The 24,741-nt window shown below is 52.0% G+C and overlaps 1 protein-coding gene across 1 annotated transcript in view; it reads right to left on the bottom strand.

Moving 5' to 3' along the window:
* Nucleotides 1-24,741, bottom strand: part of SRCAP (Snf2 related CREBBP activator protein) — a 1,720,489-nt gene that overhangs the window by 514,596 nt on the left and 1,181,152 nt on the right. Inside the window, exon 25 of the mRNA XM_086931673.1 lies at nucleotides 20,935-24,284. Within this exon, the coding sequence (XP_086787799.1) occupies nucleotides 20,935-24,284 (3,350 nt within the window). The remainder of the gene's footprint in view (nucleotides 1-20,934; nucleotides 24,285-24,741) is intronic.

Raw genomic sequence — 24,741 nt, 5'->3', positions numbered from 1 at the left:
ACCCTGAGGGTCTCAAGACGGGGGATCGGGGGGGGAGTAGGGGAAAGGTAGGGCAGCTTCGGTCAGGTGGTGGACCTCTGCCAGGGCGAAGTCGGCTGAACGGAGGTTCCTTTTGGGTGCGTGGAAGCTCATTCTGTTGATGAGGTATTTAGGTCCGATGTTGTGGAGTGATTTGTAGGCGTGCGCAAGTAGTTTGTAGGTGACCCTCTTCTCGACGGGGAGCCAGTGGAGTTCGCACAGGTGTGGGGTCATGCGTTCATGGGCACAGGTGTGGGGTCATGCGTTCATGGCGCGGTATCCCTAAGATGAGCCTGGCGGCATCATTCTGGATGGTTTTGAGTCTGCGTGGTAGGGATTTGTTGATTCCTGCGTAGAGGGCGTTGCCGAAGTCAAGCCTGCTGGTGATGAGTGCGTGGGTAACTGTCTTTCTGCAGTCCAGGAGATCCGCTTGAAAATCTTGCGTAGGATCCGGAGGCAGTTGAAACATGTGGAGGAGATAGCGTTGATTTGGCGGTTCATGGAGAGGGAGGAGTCCAGGATTATGCAGAGATTCAGAGCGTGGTCCGTAGGGGTGGGTGGGGGTCCTAGGGCGCGAGGCCACCATGAGTCACTCCAGGCGGAGTTGCGGGGTACGAAGATGAGAACCTTGGGCTTTTCGGAGTTGAGTTTGAGGCAGCTGTCCTTCATCCAGGTGGCCACGTTCCTCATTCCTTCCTGGAAACGGAGTCTGGTGTCTTCTGAGTTGGTGGTGAGGGAGAGGATCGCTGGGTGTCGTCAGAGTAGGACACAATGCTGAGTCCGTGCCATCTGACGATGGCGGCGATCGGGGCCATGTAGATATTGAATAGAGTAGGGCTCAGAAAGGATCCTTGGGGAACTCCGCAGATGATGTCGGTGGGTTCGGGGAGTAAGGGGGTGGGGGGGAGGCAGGGGGGGGGGGGGGGTGCCTGACTGTGTTCCAGAACCAGAAAACCTTGGTAATAAACAACCAGGAAGTAAAGTAGCCCTAGGCTACAAGAGAAAAAACGTTCACACTCGTGACTATCATAGTCATTTTGTATAGTCCAAACTGTAGCCAATCAGGCGACAGCACCCACCAGAATGTTCTCCCCAGAGGCTCAGGCTCTCAGATTTTCTCACACAGGAGTGAAACAAAACATTATAGCCTAAACAACCTCTGAGGGGAGGTGGGCGGGTTGCATGTGAATCTATGAAAGACACCAATAATGGAGAACCACAGATTACAGGTACTATTATTCTTTTCCAGTATTGAGGTGTCTTTCATAGATTCACATGCCTGAATCAGAGTAGATAGCAGTACATAACATAATGCTCGTTAGAAGCTCCTTGTATCACAGTATACATATGATAAAGACGCATAAGTAATATCATAAACATATAAATACATTAGTACTTACATGTGCATTCTAGATTAGGATATACAACAGCATGTAAATAAGCATCTAAAAAGAGCAAGTGGAGGAGGGAGAACAGAGGCTCACCCTATTTAAAAAGATTGCAAAGAACAGCTCGTCCAACTGACGTATCTGCATTACTTGAAGCGCCCAAACAGTAGAGAAGTGTGGCTCAATGGTTAGAGCGGCAGACCCTGATGCAGTATTCTGGCCGGGACCAGGGTTCAATTCCCGCCTCGGTGGGTCTCGGGCTCAATTTCCTCGGACCTGATAATTCTCGCCTCGGTGCCTATTCTAATCATGAGTCCCACTCTGCACCTCTGGGCAATAGCTTGCTTAATCTTTACAACGGCCCCAACAGCGCTGAGGATGCCTGACTACACCTTGGGGGTGCCCAGGAGTGGGCTCCTCACAGTGAAAGGCCGGGAAGGGTTCCTCTGGGGTATTCTTACAAGCGCAGAGATGCCGACGGGTAGTCGGACGCTATACAAGTACGTAATCATTCATTTCAGTAATGTTTGGTAAAGGTGTGTGCTGGACCAGGTTGCCGCTCTGCAGATCTGATGAAGAGGCACACCAGCAAAGAGCGCGGTAGATGAGGAGATTGCTCTCGTAGAATGTGCTCTCGGGGTTATCTGTAAAGGCCTTCCCGCCAGCTGATGACAGACAAATCGCCGCAGACATCCAACGTGCTATGGTCTGCTTGGATACAGAGTAACCTTGACGTAATCTTTCATATGATATAAATGGCTGATCTGATTTCCAAATTGTAGCAGTTCGTTGAAGATAGAACTTCAGACACCTCCTGACATCAAGGGAATGTAAGGCTCTTTTGGCCGCTGTTTGAGGATTTGGAAAGAAAGCCTTCAAAATTATCTTTTCATTTAAGGTGAAAGTCCATAGGTACTTTAGGCATGAAGCTGGGATTGGTACGAAGCAACACTGAATTGGAAGTGAACTGTAGAAAAGGTGACTTAACCGTGAATGCTTGAATGTCGCTGACCCTTCCAGTTGATGTCCGCGCCAAAAGCAGAGATACCTTCCAAAAAAGGAACTTAAGATCCACTTTATGAATACGTTCAAAGGGGTGACACGTGGTTGACGTCGAATAGGAGGAAACATTCGAAATAGTCCTTTAAAATATTGCTGAATATCTCTAGTAGAGAGAGTTAGAACCATCCTGACGGAACCTTGAGATAGCTGCCAAGAACACTTTCAACGTGGAATGAAATAAACGTTATTTGCTAATTGAAGAAAGAACGGTAAGATCTTTTCTGGTCTGGCATGATTTGGACACAAATTGTCAGATTGACACCAGATGCAGTATCTTTTCCATTTGAGTTTGTATGTCTTAATCGTGGCAGGTGCTCTAGCATTGGCTAAAACGTCTTGACAATCTGCGGGGATATCAAAGTGTGCGAATTCAAGGTGTTGAGGATCCAAGCTGCTAATCTCAAGGAGGCTGTGTCCGGGTGACAGATTTGACCCTCCTGAATGGACAGAAGGTTCGGTATTGGTGGAAACTGAATGGGATCGCACTCCGAAAAGGAGAAGTTTGGTGAACCAGTATTGGCGAGACCATCTGGGAGCAATGAGAATGAGGCAACAAGGCTGTTTCTTCATCTTGCGGATGACTGGGAACCAACGGAATAGGAGGAAAGGCGTAGGCATATATCTGAGAACAGTCCATTGAAAGCACATTCCTGCATGAGTCCTTGTGGGGAAGCCAGCTTGCCAAGTGTGGGCATTAGCAGTTCTGACTTGTTGCAAACAGGTCCAGATCGGGGTGGCCCCACTCCCGAAAGACTCAGTCCAACGTTGGTGGAGGGATCTCCCATTCGTGATTGGAAATTGAAGATCTGCTGAGGGAATCCGCTAGAACATTGGAGATCCCGGAACATGGACAGCTGAAATGCTGATCTTTTGACTCAATGCCCACTCCCAGATCTCCTGGGCTTGTTGATAGAGCAGGGCGAACTTTGTACCACCCTGGTTGTTTAAGTAATGGGTACTTGTATTGTCTGCCCGAATTAGTACCAAAACCCCTTGGATGACTGTTTGAAAGGACTTCAAGGCAAAGAAAATGGCTTGCAGCTCCAGGAGATTGATGTGCCACTTCTTTTGTTGCACATTCCACTTTCCGTTGACAGTCATTCCCTGAAGGTGTGCTCCCCTTCCTTTGACAGAAGCATCTGTGGTGATGGTGAAATTTGGTACTTCCACCAGGAATGCACATCCTTCCTGTAAATTCTTCATCTGAGTTCACCAGAGAAAGGCTTCTTGCATCCGAGGAGTTATGTGAATGATGTCGTCGAATGACCCCGAAACCTGCAACCATTGGAGGTTGGGTTCCTCTTGCAAAGGTCTCATTCTGAGACGACAGTTGGCTGTCAGAGGTGCAGGATGAAATCATCCCTAGGAAAGTTTTGAACAGCCGAACTGAAACGTACTCTTTTTCTAGCAATAGGTGAGCTAGCTTGCAGATCTTGTGTTGTCTTTCTTTTGAGACGAAAGCCTGAGTGAGTTGGGTGTCCAGCGTGGCTCCCAAGAAGGACTTTCTTTGCGACGGAATGAGATGAGATTTCTCGAAGATGATGGAGAGGCCCAGAGACTGGAATAGTGATAGGCATCTTTGAACGTGTGCGCTTGCCTTTGCAAAAGAACTCGCCTTGATAAGGCAAACGTCCAAGTATGGGAAGATTTGAAGGCCCTCTAAGCGAAGATGTGCTGCCACCGGAGGTAGAACTTTTGTGAAAACACGGGGTGCTGACCGAAGTCAAGGGAAGTACTTTGAACTGAAAATCACTGCCAGCCACTCTGAATCGTAAAAAATGTCTGTGTCTGGGGAGGATCGGCACATGAAAATAAGAGTCTTGAAGGTCGAGGGTGGCCATGTGATCCCCCATCCAAAGAAGCTGGAGGATTTCTTGAAGTGTTAACATCCGGAAGGACAACTTTTTCAGGTATTTGTTGAGGGCGCGCAGGTCGAGGATGGGGCGCCATTCTCCCGATTTTTTCCGTATGATGAAAAATCTGGAGTAAAAACCTGTTCTTTTTGCAAACAAGGGACCTTTTCGATCACTCTCTTCCGTTTCAAATTCATTTGGGTAAACAACTCCTTGATATGAGCTGGAGGTGGACCCTTGCGAGGAGAATTTGGAGGGATCTTGATGATGAATTCCAAATTGTGGCTCCTGGCTACTATATCCAGGACCCCCTTGTCTGTAGTAATTGCGGACCAGTTCGAGTAGAATCAGGATATTTTTCCTCCAACCTCTGACTGGGGGGGCATGGGGGAGTGTAGAGATGGGGGGGGAGGAGTGTAGAGATAGGGGGGGGGGGGGGGAGGAGTGTAGAGATAGTGGCAGGTGGCGTGTCTCATTGCTTCTTAGTGGAATCTCTTCCATGGTAGGAGGGCTTTCTTCTTGACTGTGTGTAGGAGTTACCTCACTGTCCTGTACTGTTGCTTGTGGGGCTGGTATCTCTGGTTAGTTTGAGAGGTTTGGTGTGACCTCTGCTGATTGCAGTTTCCTCTGTTGGAAAAGGATCCACGCCCTTTAGCACCTCGAAAGGACGACCTTCGAAACTGAAGGCTACTCAAAGATCTCGCCGTCTCCGTGTCCTTCTTGATAGCCTGGAGGGCCTCGTCAACATGCTGGCCAAAGAGAAACTCGCCATCAAATGGCATGTTGCCTATTTTGGTTTGGACCTCTTGGCGAAAAGATGTTGATTTAAGCCATCCCTGCTTTCTCAGCACAGCTGCACCCGCTAGCTGCCTGAATCCTGTAGACGCCACATCTACTGCTGTGTCGACCATTTCTGCCGAAGTTGTGAGAAGTTGGCCTGATATATAGTGCTCACTATTCTAGTGATCACTGTGTATCATACCAAACGACCCCTATTGATGATTGGCTGTAAGTCAACCTTATAGACCAGCTATCCTAGTAGCATGGACAAGAGCAGTCTTTAGGCTAAACTCTAGAGGGCGTGTTAAGCCAGCTGTCATACCATCACATATACCCCTTGAACACCAAGTGAAAGGACACCACACAAGTTGTTATGAAAATAAAAGGATATTTATTTATAACAAGTCTACCCTGAACTCTTTATGAATCAGGGAGCTAAGCACACAATAAAACTCTTAAGAAAATACTTTAAGTTGCACAATTTACACAAATGCCCGAGGGGCACGAAAAACCATATACTACAAAAGTGGAATGCGAAATACTAGCAGGTAAGTAACAAGATCCAGAGGCTTCAGGATCACTAGGACTACACTACTGAACCCTATGGTTAGGAGCAGGAGGCCTAGGGAGATCGGGTGCAGAGTGTGCACTCTCACGCGGGATGCGGGACAAAGTCTATGGATGCTAGTATTTGTAAAGTTACAGTTATCGGACGAATCCGACTAGATAGACTGAAAACGACAAAGGATCTGGGCACTTGGATAGTGAACCTACGTTGGAGCACCGAAATGCTCAGGTTACCTAGCCCAGGGGCTGTGGCTGCATAGGGTTCAAAAGACGTCGGGAATCCTCGTTGAAGTCTATGGAGCCTGAAAGAAGAAGTTGCTGGCAGGCGACCAGTGAAGATATTCGGAGGAATCCAAGCCTGGATCCATGATGGAGACGACCTGAAAGCAGAGGGGACTCAGTTCTTAATCACTAGCCAGTGATTAGGTGGGCACCAGGATGGCACCGGATGAAGTCACCTCGACCAGGTGAGTGGGCGACGCTGGGCTCTGCTGTCTCTCGGACCAAGAGGCGTTGTCGGCGACCAGGATGGAGGTGTGAGCTGTCCCACGAAGCTGGACCCAGGATTGGGGCAACAAACCTTGGCAAAGGCAAGCCCACGCGGTGGAGTCAAGGTGGCGTCTGGAGTGGACCAGGAGGGTCCGGGGTGCTCCTCTCTTGGAAGGGAGCAAGGGCCAGTCTGGAGCAACCAGACCAGTGATGTAATCGTCGTGGTTCGTCGTCGGGAGGGCCACTAGCCAGCAGGCAAGTGACCGGACAACGCTGTGAGCAGCAAAGAGCAGAAGGGCCCCACGCAGATCTCGTGGATGCTGTGGGGCTGGACTTCGGTGCTGGAGCTGCTCAGGGTTAGGGCTTCTCAAACCCCAAAGCACTCACTCGAGGATCCCTCGGCGGTCGTGCTGGATAAGCGTCGTGCAGTTTTGAAGATGGCAGGTCCCTTCAGGTCTCGTCACACCCACGAATCTCAGCTGGGCTGATGATGCAGGTAGAGGTCAGAGATGCCAGTGAATCTGGGTCTCGTCGAGCTGGGCAGTCTTGATCCGGAGGATGGACTTACAGCAAACCGCAAGCGTTTAGATGGTGCCCGCTGGTGCAGGGTGGCTACTGTAGGAGAGTAGGGTCTGCAATCCTATGATCACCCAGATTTTTTGCTTTTGTTTCACTGGTTTACGACTTTCTCTGGCTGTGGGCCTGCTAATCAGACCCACAGCCTAGCTGTTCTCTCACTAAATTACAACGTGTACCTTAGGTGCATTTACCAATTGGTACTGGGCCACCTTATCAGACCCTGTAACTCAGGGCATAGGTGTACCCAGGGCCTACCAGGGGCTGGAGCATGTATTATGCCACCCCTGGCTGGCCATCTAAATCTGACACAACTGGCTGCACGACAGCTGGGGCAAGGTGGTGTAATCACCCTTTGCTTTAGATATAGTATACCTATATCTAACCCTAAAAATGGACACACAGATTCCTATCAGTTACTCCTGTGGCAGGCCTTGACAATCCTGAAGGCAGAGTGCTTGGAATCGTGTGAGATGGTGCTCTGGCATGAGCTGAACCCGGTTGCAGCTTGCGGAACCTAGTCCTAATAGCTGTTCCATGATAACGCATACCATATACTCTTAAGTGCATTATAATCCTCGCGGTTAAATGATATCTTTGGTATCGCTTTATCAAAACATGTCGAGTAAGGTGTCATACGAATTGGAATACTAACCCCTCGCCAATTCTGGCGACGGGGTTAGCATTCCACCCTTCTAGAGGGACACGACATGTATGTAACTGTGAACCCCGGTTAAAGTTAACTCGAGCCTCAGCATCACAAAATGGATGCTGCCACCACAGACACAAGTCTGACCCCCCTGCAGCTGGGAGTCCTCCCAGCGAGGTGAGCTTGGACAAAGGGTTTCCTGTCAGGGGCGGTGCTAGCACCATCCCAGACAGGGTTTTGTGTATCCTGGGTAGGCAGGGCTTTAGAGGAAGGTGACTGCAAGTGGCACCCCGGTGCTTCTATGCATCTGTCGGCTAGAACCAGTTCCAGGTTCACACCAGCCCCTGAGCTGGGGAAAGTCCAGCATGGGAGAGGGGTGTAACCACCCCCCTTCCTGGTCCCACCCATGGGCAGGACCTAGTCGCGTGCCAGCCCCTTTCCTTAGTATAAAGATAGGAGCAGGCCCCCTTCCAAATTAGATCATCTTTGAATCCTGAAACTACTTTCTACGAAAGGAACTTAAGACTTCTTCCTAAGATTTCTACCTTGTGACTAAGGAGTAGTCACCCTGCACCCGCAGGCACCATCTAAGAACACTGCGGTTTGCTGCACGTCCTTCCTCCGGAATCCGACCGACCAGCACGACGAGACCCGGCTTCCCTGGCACCTCTGACCTCTACCTACCTCTACAGCTAAGCTGAGAACCGTAGGTGCGACGAGACCTCGAGGGACCGGCCATCATCAGAACTGCACGACTTCTATCCAGCACGACCGTCGAGGGATCCTCGAGTGAGTGCTTTGGGGTCCGAGAAGCCCCGACCCGGAGCAGCTCCAGCACCGAAGTCCAGCCCCCCAGCATCCACGAGATCTGCGTGGGGCCCTTCTGCTTTTTGCTGCTCACCGCGTTGTCTGGCTACTAGCCCGCTGGCTTGTGGCCTTCCCGACGACGAACGACGACAACAACAACACTGCTAGTCTGGTTGCTCGAGACTGGCCCTTGCTCCCCTTCAAAAGAGGAGCACCCGGACCCTCCTGGTCCACTCCAGACGCCATTTTGAGTCCACCGCGTGGGCTTGAATTTGCCAAGACTTGTTGCCCCAATCCTGGGTCCAGCGACGTCGACAGCAGCAACCATCGTGGGACAGCTCGCACCTCCATCCTGGTCGCCGACAACGCCTCCTGTTCCGTGAGACTGCAGAGCCCAGCGACGCCCACTCACCTGGTCGAGGTGACTCCACCCGGTGCCATCCTGGTGCCCATCCAATCACTGGCTAGTGATTCAGAAATTGGTCCCCTCTGCTTACAGGTGTCTTCCATCTTCGATCCAGGCTTGGATCACTTCGAACTTCTTCACTGGTCGCCTGCCAGCAACAACTTCTTTCAGGCTCCTGGTTCGTCAACGATGGTTTCCGACGACACTTGAACCCTATGCAGCCGCAGCCCCTGGGCTAGGTAAACCGAGTACCCCGGTGCTCCAGCGTAGAACAACTCTCTAAGTGCCTAGATCCACTTTCGTTTTTGACCTACCTAGTCGGGTTCGCCCGAGAACACTAACTTTGCTTTTACTAGCCTCCATAGACTTTGTCCCGCATCCCGCGTGAGAGTGCACACTCTGCACCAGAGTCCCCTAGGCCTCCAGCTAGTAATCTGAAGGTTCAGTAGGCCAGTCGCACAAGTTACTACTTGTGTAACGATATATCTGTAAGAGACATTAGTTAGTGATAGATTCCTTACCTTAGAATATCCCCAGGCGTCAGACTGGATCCGGAAATTTTTGCGTAGCAATACCCCTGCGCGCTGTTAGGCGTCGTCTGCGGCTCCGCGTCCGTCGTCGGCGTCGTGAGCGCCGGGATGACGTCATCGGAGTATATAGACGGCGCCCATGCGCGCTGACGTCAGTTCTGATAACACAGCTTTTCCGCGCCAGATACGCAGAGCCATGATAGAACTAACCCTGGTGCCATGAAACTAGGGCCCTGAAAGGGGATGACCTTAACCCTAAATATCGGTTCGCAGAACGGGGAGGATGGGAGGGCGGTAAGGAATCTATCACTAACTAATGTCTCTTACAGATATATCGTTACACAAGTAGTAACTTGTGCATCTGAAAGAGACACGTTAGTGATAGATTCCTTACCTTAGAATAGATACCCCAGCAATACCAACCCCGCGGTGGTGGGTCTGCGAACCAATATCACACCAGAAAGTCCTGGAGGACGGAACGGCCAAAGAAGCCATCCCTCCGGACTTGACTGTCCAGGCAGTAGTGTCTTGCGAACGTGTGCAGCGAGGCCCACGTGGCTGCCTGACAGATGTCCTGCAGGGGGACACCGCGGCCCAGGGCAGTTGTCGTTGCCGTGGCCCGAGTGGAGTGAGCCCGCAATCCAGCCGGGGGCTCCTTCCTCGCCATGGAGTAGCATGCTTGGATGCACAAGATGATCCACCTGGAGATGGTCCTCTTGTGTACAGCCTTTCCCTTCTTCGCGCCCACGTAACCAACGAAGAGTTGGTCATCCACCCGGAATTGGCGAGTGCGGTCCAAGTAGTAGGAGAGCGCACGTTTTGGATCCAGACGGTGGAGCCTCTCCTCCTCTTTCGAGGGATGCGGAGGCGGAAAGAAGGTGGGCAAGGTGATGGACTGCCCGATGTGGAAGGCCGTGACAACCTTGGGCAGAAAGGAAGGTCGTGTACGCAACACCACCTTATCAGGGTGAACAGACAGGAAAGGCGGAGAAGAAGAAAGAGCCTGGAGCTCACTCACTCTCCTGGCAGAGGTGATGGCAACCAGGAAGGCCGTCTTCAGCGTAAGGAGGCGAAGAGGACAGTTATGAAGTGGCTCAAAGGGAGCACACATCAGATAGGTGAGAACAAGGTTCAAGTCCCACTGGGGCATCACGAAGGGAACAGGAGGGAACATGTGTGTGATGCCCTTCAGAAATCTACTCACTATAGGGGACTTGAACAAAGAAGGCTGATCAGGTAGCCTCAAGAAGGCTGAAAGAGCAGAGAGATACCCTTTAAGAGTGCCCAGAGCAGAGCCCTGCTGGGCAAGGGAAAGAAGAAAGAGCAGCACTTCCGAAAGGGGTGCAGAGAGGGGATCCACAGCCTTTGCTGCGCACCATGCCACAAATCTATTCCACCGGCAGGCGTATACCGACTTAGTGGAGGGACGCCTGCCTGCCAGAATGATGTCACAGACTTCGGGAGGCAAGTCAAATGGCCTCAACTGCCGCCGCTCAATCTCCAAGCTTGTAGGTGGAGACTGGACAGGTTCGGGTGCAGGACCGTCCCCTGCTGCTGCGACAGAAGGTCCTCCCGAAGAGGCAGACGAATCGGGGGATCGACTGACATGCTGAGTAGCTCGGGATACCAGTATCTTCGAGCCCAGTCCGGAGCCACAAGGATAACCTGGGCCCGGTCGCGCTTGATCTTCTTCAGCACTCTGGGCAGAAGTGGTATAGGCGGAAAGGCGTACAACAGGCCGCAGCTCCACTCGCGACGAAAAGCGTCTCCGAGCGAGTGCCGCCTTGGAAACTCCAACGCGCAGAACTGCTGACATTGCGCGTTCTCTTCTGTGGCGAATAGATCTAACCAAGGCTCTCCCCACTGTCGAAAGAGACCTTGCGCCACGTCCGAGTTCAGACGCCATTCGTGATCCATCATGCACCGGCGGCTGAGTTCGTCCGCCCTGGCATTCAGAGAACCTGCCAGGTGTTGAACCACCAGAGTCACGCCCTGATGTTCCAGCCACTGCCAGAGGCGCAGAGCCTCCTGGCAAAGGGTCCACGACCCCACACCGCCCTGTTTGTTGCAGTACCACATGGCGGTGGTGTTGTCGGTGAACACTTGCACCACGCTCCCCCTGACAGAGGGGAGGAATGCCTTCAGTGCAAGACGAATCGCCCGCAGCTCCAGAAGGTTGATGTGGAGCCGGGACTCCGCCGGAGACCAGAGGCCTCTGATCTCCGCCTCTCCCATGTGGCCTCCCCAGCCCTGGAGGGACGCGTCCGTCACAACTACGTGCTCCGGCTGGGGTAGAGAGAGAGGTCTGCCACTGACCCAGTCGCGGTCCGTGAGCCACCACTGCAGTTGTCTCGCAGTGCCCTCCGAGATCAGGACATGATCGGACAGGTTGCCCTGATGCTGGGCCCACTGAAACTTCAGGTCCCACTGCAGAGCCCGCATCCGCCACCTGGCGTGACGCACCAGAAGGATGCAGGAGGCCATCAGTCCCAGAAGCCGCAGCGTCAACCTGACCGAGACCCGGGATAACGGCCCGAAGACAGGAATCAGAGCCTGAATATCCCGAACCCGCTGCTCGGGTGGGTAAACCCGAAACTGCGCCGAGTCGAGAACCGCTCCGATGAAAAGGAGCTTCTGAGAGGGACACAGGTGTGACTTCGGCACATTGATGGAGAACCCCAGCAAGTGCAGGAGGTCGGCCGTAGTCTGGAGGTGGCTGACGACTGTCTGGGGCGAGCCCGCCTTCAACAACCAGTCGTCGAGGTAGGGGAAGACTGACACCCCTTGCCTGCGCAGATGGGCTGCGACCACCGCCATCACCTTCGTGAACACCCGTGGGGCGCTGGTAAGGCCGAAGGGGAGCACGGTAAACTGAAAGTGCTCGTGGCCTACCGTGAACCGCAGGTAACGCCGGTGGGCCGGCAGGACGGGGATGTGGAAATAGGCGTCCTGCAAGTCCAACGCTACCATCCAGTCTCCTGGGTCCAGGGCAGCCAGGACCTGAGCCAAAGTGAGCATCTTGAACTTCTCCGTACGGAGGAAGCCGTTCACGTTCCGCAGATCCAAGATAGGGCGTAGGCCCCCTTTGCCCTTCTTGGGTACCAGAAAGTAGTGGGAGTAACAGCCACGTCCTACTTCTGGCCCAGGAACGCGCTCGATGGCCCTCTTGGCCAAGAGGGCCGAAACTTCCCCTTGCAGAAGTCGCAAGTGATCCCCCGACACACGGTGGCATTGAGGTGGCATGGATGGAGGGGAAGACTCGAAGGGGAGGGAGAACCCCCTTCGGACAATTTGCAGCACCCACCTGTCCGAAGTGACTGTATGCCAGTGGGAGAGGTGATGGCGAACCCTGCCTCCCACAGGCGTCACATGGGCCTGAAAACTCGGACTAGGAAGGTTTTGAGGCGGGGGCTGCTGAGGGAGGTGTGGACTGGCCTCGCCGCTGGCCCCGACCACCGCCACGGCGGTTCCCACGGCCGCCACCGCGTTGCTGAACATTCTGCGGCGCGTGGCTGACGGTCCGTGGTGGGGCGCCCCTTCCGTGGCCACGAAAGGAGCGAAAGGCACCCGATTGCTGGCGTGGGGCCGCAAGGCCCAAGGACTTGGCCGTGGCCCTGGAGTCCTTAAAACGTTCCAGCGCATGGTCTGCCTTGTCGCCGAAGAGGCGACGGCCATCAAACGGCATGTCCAGGAGAGTGGCCTGGACATCGGCCGAGAAATTGGCGGACCTCAACCAGGCGTGGCGTCGAACCGCCACCGTCGTTGCCATCGCCCTGCCCAGTGAGTCCGTGGTATCCAGCCCACACCGGATGGAAAATCGTGCCGCATCTCGGCCGTCCGCAAGGGTTTGGCTGAGTTTAGCCCTGACCTCCTCAGAGCATTGTGGCAGCACCTCCGCAACCGTGTCCCACAGAGTGTGGGTGTAGCGGCCCAAGAGACAGTTGGTGTTGACTGACCGGAGCCCTAGGCTCACAGACGAGAAGACCTTCTTCCCGAACTGCTCATATCTCTTGGATTCCCGATCGGGCGGGGCCGTCGGGAATGCGGTCTGGGAAGTGGAGGCCTGGATGACCAGGCTCTCGGGGGTGGGGTGGGTGGACAAAAAGCAAGGGTCGCCCGGTGCCGGGCGGTAGCGTCTGGCCACGTTCCTATCCACAGGGGGACCTGTGGCGGGCTTGGACCAAGTGCCCAGCAGAACGTCACACAAGGCCTCATTGAACGGCAGAAGGGGCTCCGCGGAGCCGGACTGCTGTTTGAGCACCTCAGTGAGGAGATTAGTCCTCACGGCCGCGACGGGGAGCTCAAGGTTTAGGGCCTTAGCTGCCTTCGTCAACACTACGCTGTAAGCAGAACCCGCCTCCGAAGCCACAGTCGGGGGCGATGTAAATCCAGTGTCTGGCGAGGTGTCAATACCACTGGCCTCCCCAAGCTCATATGTCCAGTCCTGATGTGACTGGCAATCACGTGCCAGAGGGTCCTCGGACCCCTCCCATTGCTCCTCGTCACCCAGCTCCTGGAGACCAGGATGAACAGCCAGGGCCTCCTCGTGGAGATAGAATTCTCCGATGGCCGACGGAATCGGCGCCCAGCGGCGCCCCTCCGACGCCTGAGGCGGACCGTAGGAAGCATTGGGGTCGGCAACCACTACGGCTGCCGGGGACGACACCTGAAGGGACGGCGCCGGTGAGGTCGTAAGGTCGACCGGCGAGGTCCCGGATCCGGAGCCGGATCCAGCGAGGTCGCGCGGCGCCGGGACCGAAGTCGCCAGCGGCGCCGGGCCCGAAGCACCCGACGTCGTCGGGGCCGAAGCGCCCGACCCGGAAGGACCTCCAGACGGAGCCGATCGGCCCGAAGGCGCCACGGGAACCGACTGAGGAGGGAGGGCCCTCATGGCCATGAGGTACCTCTCGACCTCCTCCTGCGACGCGCCGTGCCCAGGGACCCGAAGGTGTGGGGCAGGCGGCGACGCTTGCGACTCCCGCGGAGCCGCGTGGGCGGTGTCGCCCGAACCCCCGGCCGCATCGAGCGAGCGTCGGGGCGGGTCGGAGGACCGATGGTGGCGCTCCGACCTCTCATGCCTCTTACCTGAGGACTTGGATCCAGACGATCGGTGACCACTCCCGGAGCGTCGATGACTCCGACCTCGCGACCTGTCCCTCGACCTCCCGTGGGACCGGGACCGGGACCTGGAGCGGCGCGGGGCCGACTGCCTCAGCTCGAGACGCTTGCGGGACCGCTCCCGCCTAGCCTTCGACGTCAGGGCCCGGCAGTCGTCACAGGTTCGATCGTCGTGGTCGAGGCCTAAGCACTTCAGGCACCGGCGATGGGGGTCCGTGACCGACATGAGTCGGCCGCACTTCGAGCAAGGCTTGAACCCGGGCATCCCTGGCACCGATAGTCGAGAATCGACTAAGTAGAGGATCAAAAAGATCAAAAAGTTTTCAGTCAAAAAGTGACTGGGGGTAGAGCTTCTTCCGGATCTGCGCTAGCTGGCGCGGAAAAAAGAAGAACTGACGTCAGCGCGCATGGGCGCCGTCTATATACTCCGATGACGTCATCCCGGCGCTCACGACGCCGACGACGGACGCGGAGCCGCAGACGACGCCTAACAGCGCGCAGGGGTATTGCTACGCAAAAATTTCCGGATCCAGTCTGACGCCTGGGGATATTCTAAGGTAAGGAATCTATCACTAACGTGTCTCTTTCAGATCTAGCGATTCCAAACCCTATGAGATTAGTACTTACCTGCTAGTAATTTTGCATTCCACTTTTGTAGTATATGGTTTTTCGTGCCCCTCGGGCATTTGTGTAAATTGTGCAACTTAAAAGTATTTTCGTAGAGTTTTGTTGTGTGCTTAGTACCCTGTCCTCATAAAGAGTACAGGGCTGTTGTGATCTAAATAAATACACTGTTTATTTTCATAACATTTGTGTGGTGTCCTTTCACTTGGTGTTCAAGGGGTATATGTGATGGTATAAACGCTGGCTTAACACGCCCTCTAGAGTTTAGCCCGAAGACTGCTCGTATCCATGCTACTAGGATAGCTGGTCTATAAGGTTGACTTACAACCAATCATCGATAAGGGTTGTTTGGACTGATACAAAGTGCTCACTAGAATAGTGAACATTATATTTCAGGCCAACTTCTCCTAATGGTTACCCCCAACTTTTTGCCTAATGTTTAGCTGGTTTTCGACTTAGTTGGCCTGGGATCCTGCTATTCAGGACCCCAGGCTTCCTGCTCTCTCTGTTAAAATGGACTCCATGTACCTTAGGTACATATCTAATTGGTATTGGGTCACTCTTGTAAGTCCTTGTACAGTGTACCATAGGTACCCAGGGCATAAGTGCACCCAAGGCCTACCAGGGGCTGCAGCATGTATTATGCCACCCCTGGCTGGCCATCCAAAACTAACACAACTGGGGCAAGGTGGTGTAATCACCCTTTGCTTTAGATATAGTATACCTATATTTAACCCTAAAATGGACACATATACTCCTATAAGTCACTCCTATGGCAGGCCTTAACAATCCTGGAGGCAGAGTGCTTGGAATTATGTGAGATGGTGCTCTAGCATGAGCTGAGCCTGTCTGCAGCTTTCGGAACCAAGTCCTTTAGCTGTTTCCATGATAACGCTATACCATATACTCTTAAGTGCATTATAATCCTCGCGGTTATTGCTAACTTTGGCATAGCATTATTAAAACATGTCGAGTAAGGTGTCATACAAATTGGAATACTACCCCCTCGCCAGTTCTGGCAACGGGAGTAGCATTCCACCCTTTTAGAGGGACACAACATGTATGTAACTGTGAACCCCGGTTAAAGTTAACTCGAGTCTCAGCATCACAAAATGGTTGCTGCCACCACAGACACAAGTCTGACCTCCTGCTGCTGGGAGTTCTTCCAGCGAGGGAGGCTTGGACAAAGAATTTCCTGCCTTGGGAGGTGCGAGCACCACCCCAGACAGGATTTTGTGTATTGAGGTAGGACAGGCTGAAAGGAATGAGACATGCCTGGGGCCCACAAGGTGTCCCTGTGCATACCCCGGTTCAAACCAGTTGCTGGGGCACTCCAGCCCCAGCTCTGGCGCGAAACCGGACAAAGGATAGGGGGTGTAACCACCCCCCTTCCTGGTCCCACCCATAGGAGGGACCTAGTCATAGTACAGCCCCCTTTAGGAGAATAAAGGTAGGAGCTGGTCCCATTCCAAATTAGATTAAACCTGATTTGAAACTACAAGAAGAAACTCTGGACTTCGATGTTCTGCTCCACAGAAGACTGAAGAAATCTCCCTTGTGGCCAAGGAGTGACCACCCTGCACAAGCAGGCACCATCAAGCGTCCTAGCGGTTCACTTTGTCGTCCGTCCTGCCTGGAACCAGACTTTTGAGCCCGACGAGATCCGGACTTCCAGACCTCTCCGACCTCTACCTACATCTGCAGCACAGCTGAGATCCGTGGGTGCGACGAGACACGTGGGACCGGCCATCTTGAAGAAACTTCACTTCGCGTCCAGCACGACTTCAGAGGCATCCTCGAGAAAGTGCTGTGGGGATTGAGAAGCCCCAGCCCCGAGCAGCTCCTGCACAGAAGATCAGCCCTCCAGCATCCACGAGATCTGCGTGGGGGCCCTTCTGCTTGATTGCTGCTTGATGCGTTGTCTGGTCACTGTCCGTCTGGCTAGTGGCCTCCTAGACGACGATCCACAAAATCCACACCGCTGGTCTGGTTGCTCCAGACTGGCCCTTGCTTCCGTGCAAAGGAGAATCACCCCGGACCCTCCTGGTCCGCACCAGATGCCTTTTCCACTCACCGCGTGGGTTGCCTTTGCCAAGGCCTATTGACGTCGAACCCGGAACCAACACCGCCGACAGCGAGAGCCTGTGTGGAACAGCTCGTGCCTCCATCCTGGTCGTCGAAGACACCACCTGGTCCACGTGGCTGCAGAGTCAAGGGTCCACTCTTCACCTGATCGCGACAACAGCATCTGGTTCCTTCCTGGTTCCACTCCGGTCACTGGCTAGTGACTTTGAACATTGTCCCCTCTGCTTTCAGGTATTCATCTTCCTCGATCCACCCTTGGATCGCTCCGGACAGCTTCCTCCTGGTCACCTGCAGCATCTTTCTTCAAGGCTCCATAGACTTCGACGCGGAAACCCGACACACTTTCACACCTATGCACCCGCAGCCCGTGGGTGAGGTAACAAGAGCATTTCGGTGCTCAAGGGTAGATTGACTCTTCTAGTGTCCAGGTATCCAGTCGTTTTAGTCCTAGCTAGTCGAAACTGTCTTTTACTTACCTTTTCGTAATTTGTACTGTCCATTGACTTTGTCCCGCATCTCGCGTGTGAGTTCACACTGCACACGCGTCCCGTGGGCCTCCTCCTACTTACCTAAAGTTAGGGTAGTGTAGTCCCAGCGATCCAACAGCCTCTGGACAGCTCCATTCCTTCTATCGATTTCCTTATACCATTTACTTAGTATATGGTTTGTCGTGCCCCTAGGGCACCATTGTAATTTGTGCGACTTACTGTATTTTTCTTAAGAGTCTTGTCATGTGCTTAGCCCTCTGATCTCATAAAGAGTTAAGAGGTGTTTGTTAGTAATAAATATATTGTTTATTTTCATAACAACCTGTGTGGTGTCCTTTCATCTGGTATTCAAGGGGTTATATGTGGTAAAACAGCTGGCTTCACATGCCAAAAGAGTTTAGCCTAAGACTGCTTTGTCCATGCTACCATTAGGATAGCTGGTCTATAAGGTTGACTTACAACCAATCACCATAAGGGTTGTTTGGACTGATACAAGGTGATCACTAGAACTAGTGAGCATCAAAAATCAGGCCAACTTCTCACACACTGGAGGCGAATTCTCTCTGGAAAGGCTTCTAGAGCGGGATCTTGTGCGTCTCTGTGATGCCTGATCCGCTTGACCCCTCTTCCTTTTAGCAGGAAGACTCCTGCTCCCAGGAGAATGTTCAGTAGACCTAGAGTGTCTCTCTGAGGTTTTCTCTCCCTCTGCCGCCAACGCGGACTGTGGAGATCTCTGCTGCGATGGCGGTCTGTGACCTGGCGACGAAGCTGGGAAACTCGACGCTGGAGGTTGCTGGGCCGACGTGGACTTCGGCAGGACCGGCCTCGACACCGATGAAGGAAGCTACGCCGAGGCTAGTTGAACCTCTCCTTGCGGAGATCTATGGCTCGATGTCGAACGCCTCTGGGATTCAGATGTAGAGACTTGCCTCGACGTCGGACTTTGGTGTTGAGATGTCGACGACATATGGGTCGATGCTTTGACGCCGACTGAGGATGCTTCAACGTCGAGCGCCGGTGGTGCAGGGTCGACGACGAGCGCCGGTGGGGAGGCGAAGACTGAGTGTGTCTCTACGTCGAGCGCCGATGGTGAGGCGACGACGGAGTGTGTCTCGACGTCGAATGCTTATGACTAGACGTCAACCGAGGAAGCTTCGCAGTCGAAGGCCTGTGATGCTGCGTTGACGACGGCCGTCCCGACGTTGAGCTCCTATGCGTCAACAGAGACCTCTCCCTCGAAGATAAACGTCGCCCGTCTTGACGTCAGCGGAGGTACCCCAATAGCAACGTTGAAGTCTTCCTCGTCGAAGGAAGATTACTGCTCTTCGACGTCGTCTTCGTCGCTGGAAGCTTAGACGTCGATCCCGACGCCGAAGGTGAACAAGTCGGGACTTCTCTCGACGTCGATCGCGTCCTTCGTTTTTTCTGTCTCTTAGGAGACCTACCTCTTTCAGAGAGGCCATAGATCCTTATCCTCTCTCTATCCTCGAGGGCTCTCCAAGAAAGATTCTTGCAGTGTTCACAAGTGTCTGTAGAGTGTGTCTCAGGGAGACAGAGGATACACACAGGGTGTGTAACAGTCCTGGCCTCCTTCTTCCCACAGAAAATGATATCTGTGCATACATATATTTGGAGCTAGTTTTATGATTTACATATATATTTTTATATTATTTCCGGGGACCCTGCACGTGGGCGGAAATATTCAGTGCTTAGGACTATTGATGAGGATCCCCTGGAAGAGAACCTTGGGGTAACACACAGCCGTCCCCATTGCTGCCTCTGCAGATGGAGTGCAGGACCAGAGCTTTGAAGCACACTGTAGACAGATTTAATGATTCTTGTACTTTATGGACCTACCCAACTTTGATGAGGCAGTCTTGGAGTGGAGAGAATCTACAGTTGGCATGGTTCCTGGAATGGCCCCAACATTTTTCACAGGAACGAGCACCAGAATGCCTTCTATTGCCGGACCGCCAGGAGTTTTATCGCCCGCTCTCGATTCAACTGTGTCATGTCCCGACCCAAACATCAGAGACCAACAAAGTGAGGATCTGACACAGTCATCTGCCTGTGGTACTCCCCACAAGGCATGAACCCTGAGGGTTTTGCAGGTGACGTGATGTCCTAGCACACTGGGAACAAAGCTTGAAAAAAGGTCAACAAAGTGGAAAAAAGTTGGGGGAAAAATTATCGAAGTAGCTCTTGGGATCTGCGCTGTTCGCCCCAAATGAAAAGAAGTGATGCCAGCGCACTGAAGTGGTGCCTATATAGGCACCACAACATTACTTGTAAAGCAGATGCCGCCAAACCGAACACCAAATACTGGTGTGCAGAGGTACTGATCAGAATATTCCTCGGGCATCAGACTGGATCTTGAAAATCTTAAAGTTAGGAATCTGCATTTAGAAGTTATCAAAAACACCGGTTTTGAAAGTAAAAGCATCATGTGTTTCAATGTCTTCGTCGTCCAAACCCAAGCAGCCAGGCTCATTTATCATCAGCCAAAGCACCAGCATGTCAGTCCTCTGATGAAGAGCATTCACTGGCTCCCGGTGGCCAAACGCTGTGTTTTTAAACTGGGCTGTACCATCTTCAAAGCGCTCGCAGGCCAGGGTCCTGCCTTCATCTCTTCTATGATTCACCTCTATGACCCCATACGCGAAATTCGCTCCTCCCACCTCAAACTGCTCACGATTCCTACTGTTAAACGCAAAAAACATGGCAGCCTCCAATTTTCCTTTTTGGCTCCCCATTTCTGGAACACTCTCCCGATGGAACTGAGATCTGTAACCAGTTACACCCACTACAGAACACTCCTCAAAACCCTTCTGTTCCTACAAGCATACGAGTAACGCTTCTGCTCCCCACCGCCTCTGTCCTCTCTTAGCGCCATGAAACGGCTTGGTGTAAGCGCGCTTTACAAATAATTTTAACATAACATAACAATGTGCATCAATAAAGAATGGTAGGAAGAAAATTGCCATGGGGAGACGACAGGTGAAAATGTGGCAAAAGTAGCTTCAGTAGTGGAAAGATCTTCAAGATGACACAGGTAAGAATTTTTCCCAAGAGCCTACTTTAGTGGTGTAATACCCAAGTAGATTGAAAGCAGAGAATACCCATTACATGAACATAGAGGAGTTGATTTCCACTTTGCAATCGTGTTTAAAGTGTACTCTAGCGGGTGCTCGAATTATAATTGTTTTTTCTTTAAATCATTAAACATTCTTTACACAAGCTTCTAAATGTCAATCTGCAAATTGGTAATAAAGGAAGCAAACCCAAGACAGATTCAAAACTGATCCATGCTTGGATAACTAGGATATTTGTATCCCCAAAATATCCAACCACCTCCCAATAAATAGCTAATGATCGTGAAAGACATCAGAAGATGTTAAGAGAAACACCAACTCTTAGTATTAGTAATCCGATACCAAGCTAAACTAATTATGAGAAAACAAGTAAATCTGGTTCAACTAATAGTCTATACTTACCAAATAGAAGGGTGATCGGGGGGGCGGTGGTGGCTGCCTTCTCATCCTTGGCATGATGAGTGAGGTAGATGTCGGTGGTGGAGTTGCTGTTGTAGATCGGAGCGTAAGCATCTCCAATTCTTCCTTAAAAACCATGCTGGCATGAGTTCTGGGAGTCAATGTGAGTACAGTACTTGACAATGGCATTGTAACCTGAGCTGCAGATGTGGCAGTGGGACTTGAAATCTGAGCCAGAGACTCAGCTGCTGCAGTGGTTAAGGAAATTGGAGTTGGTGTTAGGGGCCGCTGTACCAATGTGTTGACAGGAGCGCAAACTGGTGTCAAAGGTGGATGCACTAAAGAGGTAACAGGATTTAAAACTGGTGCTAGAGGCTGGGCTGCTGAGGCAGTAAGAGAGCTTTGAACTGCTGTAAGATGTGGGGATGTAAAGTTTGCAAGACTGTTTGGAATTGGAGGACGGGCTGCCAGCGTATTATCAGAGATGGAAACAGAATTAAGAGGTCTTGTTGCCGATGTGGTGGAATAACTATTCGCTAGATTTGTAGAAGGGTTTCCTAAAATGTTACCAGAGCTCGAAACTGGAGTCAAAGGCCGACAAGTTGATGTGGTTAGAGAATTGTTAATTGGTGTTAGAGGTCGGTCTGCCATGGTAGAGGGATAACGGTTCACTGGAGTCAGGGGAGGAGTTCCCAAGACAGTAGGAGATGCAGAATCTTGAAATAAAGACACGCATGCTGACGTGTTGAGAGAACTTGTAACTGGAGTTATGGGATGACTTGCCGAAGTAGTCACATAACTGTTAATCGGAGAAGGCTGACCTACAGAGTTGGTGAGGTAACAGTTAACAGGAGTTGGTGGTCGGCTTGACAATGAGGGGATAGAGTTTGATCCTGGTGTTGTAGGACGTGCAACACAGGTAACAAGAGTTCCTGGGACTGGAGCAGGTGGGCGAACTGCCAGAGTGTAAAGAGGACAAGACACTGGTGTAAGAGGCCTCGCAGTTGAAGTGGTAATGGGGTTACAGACTGGTTGAAGTTTAGGTGTGAAAGAGACACCAAGGCTAGAGACTGTCAAAGAACTAGTGGTTAGGTTGGTTGCTGGACTAGACAGAGTCACTGCTGTTGACCTAGAAACCGATCCAGAAGCAGATACCAGAGGCCTTGGTTCCAAAGTGGAAGAAGGATTACATGGCAAGACAAGATGCGCGTGCACAGATGCAGACTCGGTACTAGGGTCTGAATTAAGTGTGGGGCTTGGTGAGCAAGTTAATGGGGTTAAGGATAATGTAGATGCAGGGCAAGTCAGATGCATCGCACTGCTGGGTACGGTGACAATACCGTGGCTGGAAATCTGTGCAGAGGACACTGAAAGCCTGGTTGATAGGCTGGGAGTGGAGCAAGGAGGCTGTATTCCAATACTGGGAACAGAGATTATACCCTGCAGAGTTCCATGGCTTGGCATCTGTTTAGGTCTGGATGATGCACTGGTAGATGAGCCAACTAGTTGGGTTCCATATGAAGACACTGGGAGAGCATAACTGACAGCTGCTGTACCTGGAATGGCCACTTGTGTTGATGCTAATCCTTGTTTGGCTGCTAGAGAAGTGGAAATAGGGCTGCTCTGTACTAATGATCTACCAGTAACATTAGGACTGTTAGGTTGCACTGGCACGGTCATGGAAGGAGGAACAGAGTTCAATGTGTGGGATGGGTGAGAGACTGGAGTCACATGCTGTGGCACTATTGTTTGCCCAGTGCTGGAGGCAGTAACTAAAGTTTGGGTAGACGGCATAGTTGGAGCAGAGAAAGCCGAGATGGTGGCCAGTGCAGGACAGCTGCCTGCCAGAGAGCCACAAGCTGGAACAGCATTGGAGACTACAGTAAAAGTCCCCGGACTAAACATGGCAGGAGAGTTGGTGGCCACCAAAGATTTCGGACTTGAGACTCTGTTAGAAGCTTGAACTGGTACTGAATTAGAGACAGAACCAGAAGTCAGTAAAGGGGCACGAATACACGAAGGTAGAGTAGCATGAATAGGACCTGCACTACAGACTGCTACTAATGACTGATTGAAGGAGGGTATAGGAGTTGATAGTGAGGCAGAATTAGAGGCTCCTCCAGGAGCTAGCAATGAAGGATGGCAAGAGGACACTAACGCTGCTACTATGGGTGTTGGGCTTGTCGCTGGGAGAGTAGTCACTTTTGGATTAGAACTGGAGGCTGGGACAGGAGCTAACATGGAAGCTGGGCTGGAAACAGGGGGAGAACATTGCACATAAGCAAAACTGGAAGCAGAGCCAGAAGTCAGTATTTTGGCATTGTTGTGGGCTAATGAGGGAGATGACAAGACAGCTGTGCTAGAGGCATCCACATGTGCTTGCACAGGAGAACTGGCAGCCTGGACTGATGTAAGAAGAGGGTTGTGCAGGGTACCAAGGAGAGATGTTTGCAAATGAATGGGACCTGAAGTCTGGTTAAAAGCAGAACTGGTGATCTGGCCAGGACCCATCAGTGTGACTGTGCTGGAAGCTGGAGTAATAGCTTGCAGGTAGGTCGACATGGAACTGGATGGAGCAACCACTGAAGCTGGACTGTATGCCAGAGCAGGAGATAATACGGGTGCTGAGCCACAGGCCATGGTATTACCAGAGGTAGGAGTCAGCATAGGAAGTGAGCTTGAGGGTGCAAAAGGAGTTAGATGCGTTAAACTAGATGTTTGAAGAGCCGTTTGCAGATGGCTAGAACTGGAAGCAAGAGAAGTCGGCATAGGGGATGCATCCGAGGGCATGGCGGGAGCTAGTATTGGAACAGAATTGGAAAACTGAGTAGAGACAAGAATTGGAGCTGTGGATGTCAAAGGCCACAGAGATGGGGTAAGCGAAGAATTGTCAGCAGTTAGCCTAAGTGACAGAGAGGGTGCGACTGTGGGAGTAGAATCAGAGACTGGAGGTGGGACCAGCGATGGAGAGGAACTAGTGGGTGAGACCAGAGTGGTGGGCAACAAAGAGCTTGCAGCTAGTGGTCTGGATGCAGGACTTGGAGTAAGGCCACACGAAGGAATCTGCACAAGTGTTTGGTTAGTAGTTAGAGACTGAGTTGCCAATGCTGCAACAGAACTGAAGGCAACCAATGAATGAGGCAATGATGTGGGTACAGGGCTTGCAGGCAGACTAGAGGCAGGGCTGGAGATAGTTGTTATTAGCTGAGAAGCTATTGTGGAAACTGGGCTGGGGAGAGGTGCCAAAAGTCTAGCCCCTAACAAGGGAGTAGAGCTGGTAGCTGGGGACGGTGCCAATGGTGAAGCTGTGTTGGCTGTCTGTAGTACAGGGCAGTGAGTAGAAGAAGCGGCAGCTGTGGAGAAAAGAGAAAATAAAAATAGTAGAGCATGAACCACTATTAGGCATATTTGTGAATCTTCAATTTCAAGTCCTTAGTTTCACTGGCCACGCCATTTTGCGCAGCATACAAAATTATTTGATGCTTAGATTAATGCACAATGCCCACTTGACAGATTCCGACTACCTCACCCTAACCAACCAACCAACCATCCATCCATCCATCCAGCCATCCATCAACAACTCTCCTAACCTGCCTTTTACATTCCATCTACATCAAGTGCATAGAAAGGTATAATGCACAATGCTCTGGAAAATTAGAGACTAATGACCTGGAGTACAAAATTACTACAACATTTATTTACTCTACGAGTCCCATAATGGAAAGAATTTAGAACAAAGCAGTTTCCCTATATGATTGTTGCATATAGAGTTCCTGGCATTTATTACTTCCTCAAACAGGCTGCCACCAA

Source organism: Lissotriton vulgaris, chromosome 7, assembly GCF_964263255.1.
Source record: "Lissotriton vulgaris chromosome 7, aLisVul1.2, whole genome shotgun sequence".
NCBI classification, from domain to species: domain Eukaryota; kingdom Metazoa; phylum Chordata; class Amphibia; order Caudata; family Salamandridae; genus Lissotriton; species Lissotriton vulgaris.
The sequence above is the reverse complement of the archived record's forward strand: the minus strand, read 5'-3'. Positions and strand labels throughout refer to the sequence as shown.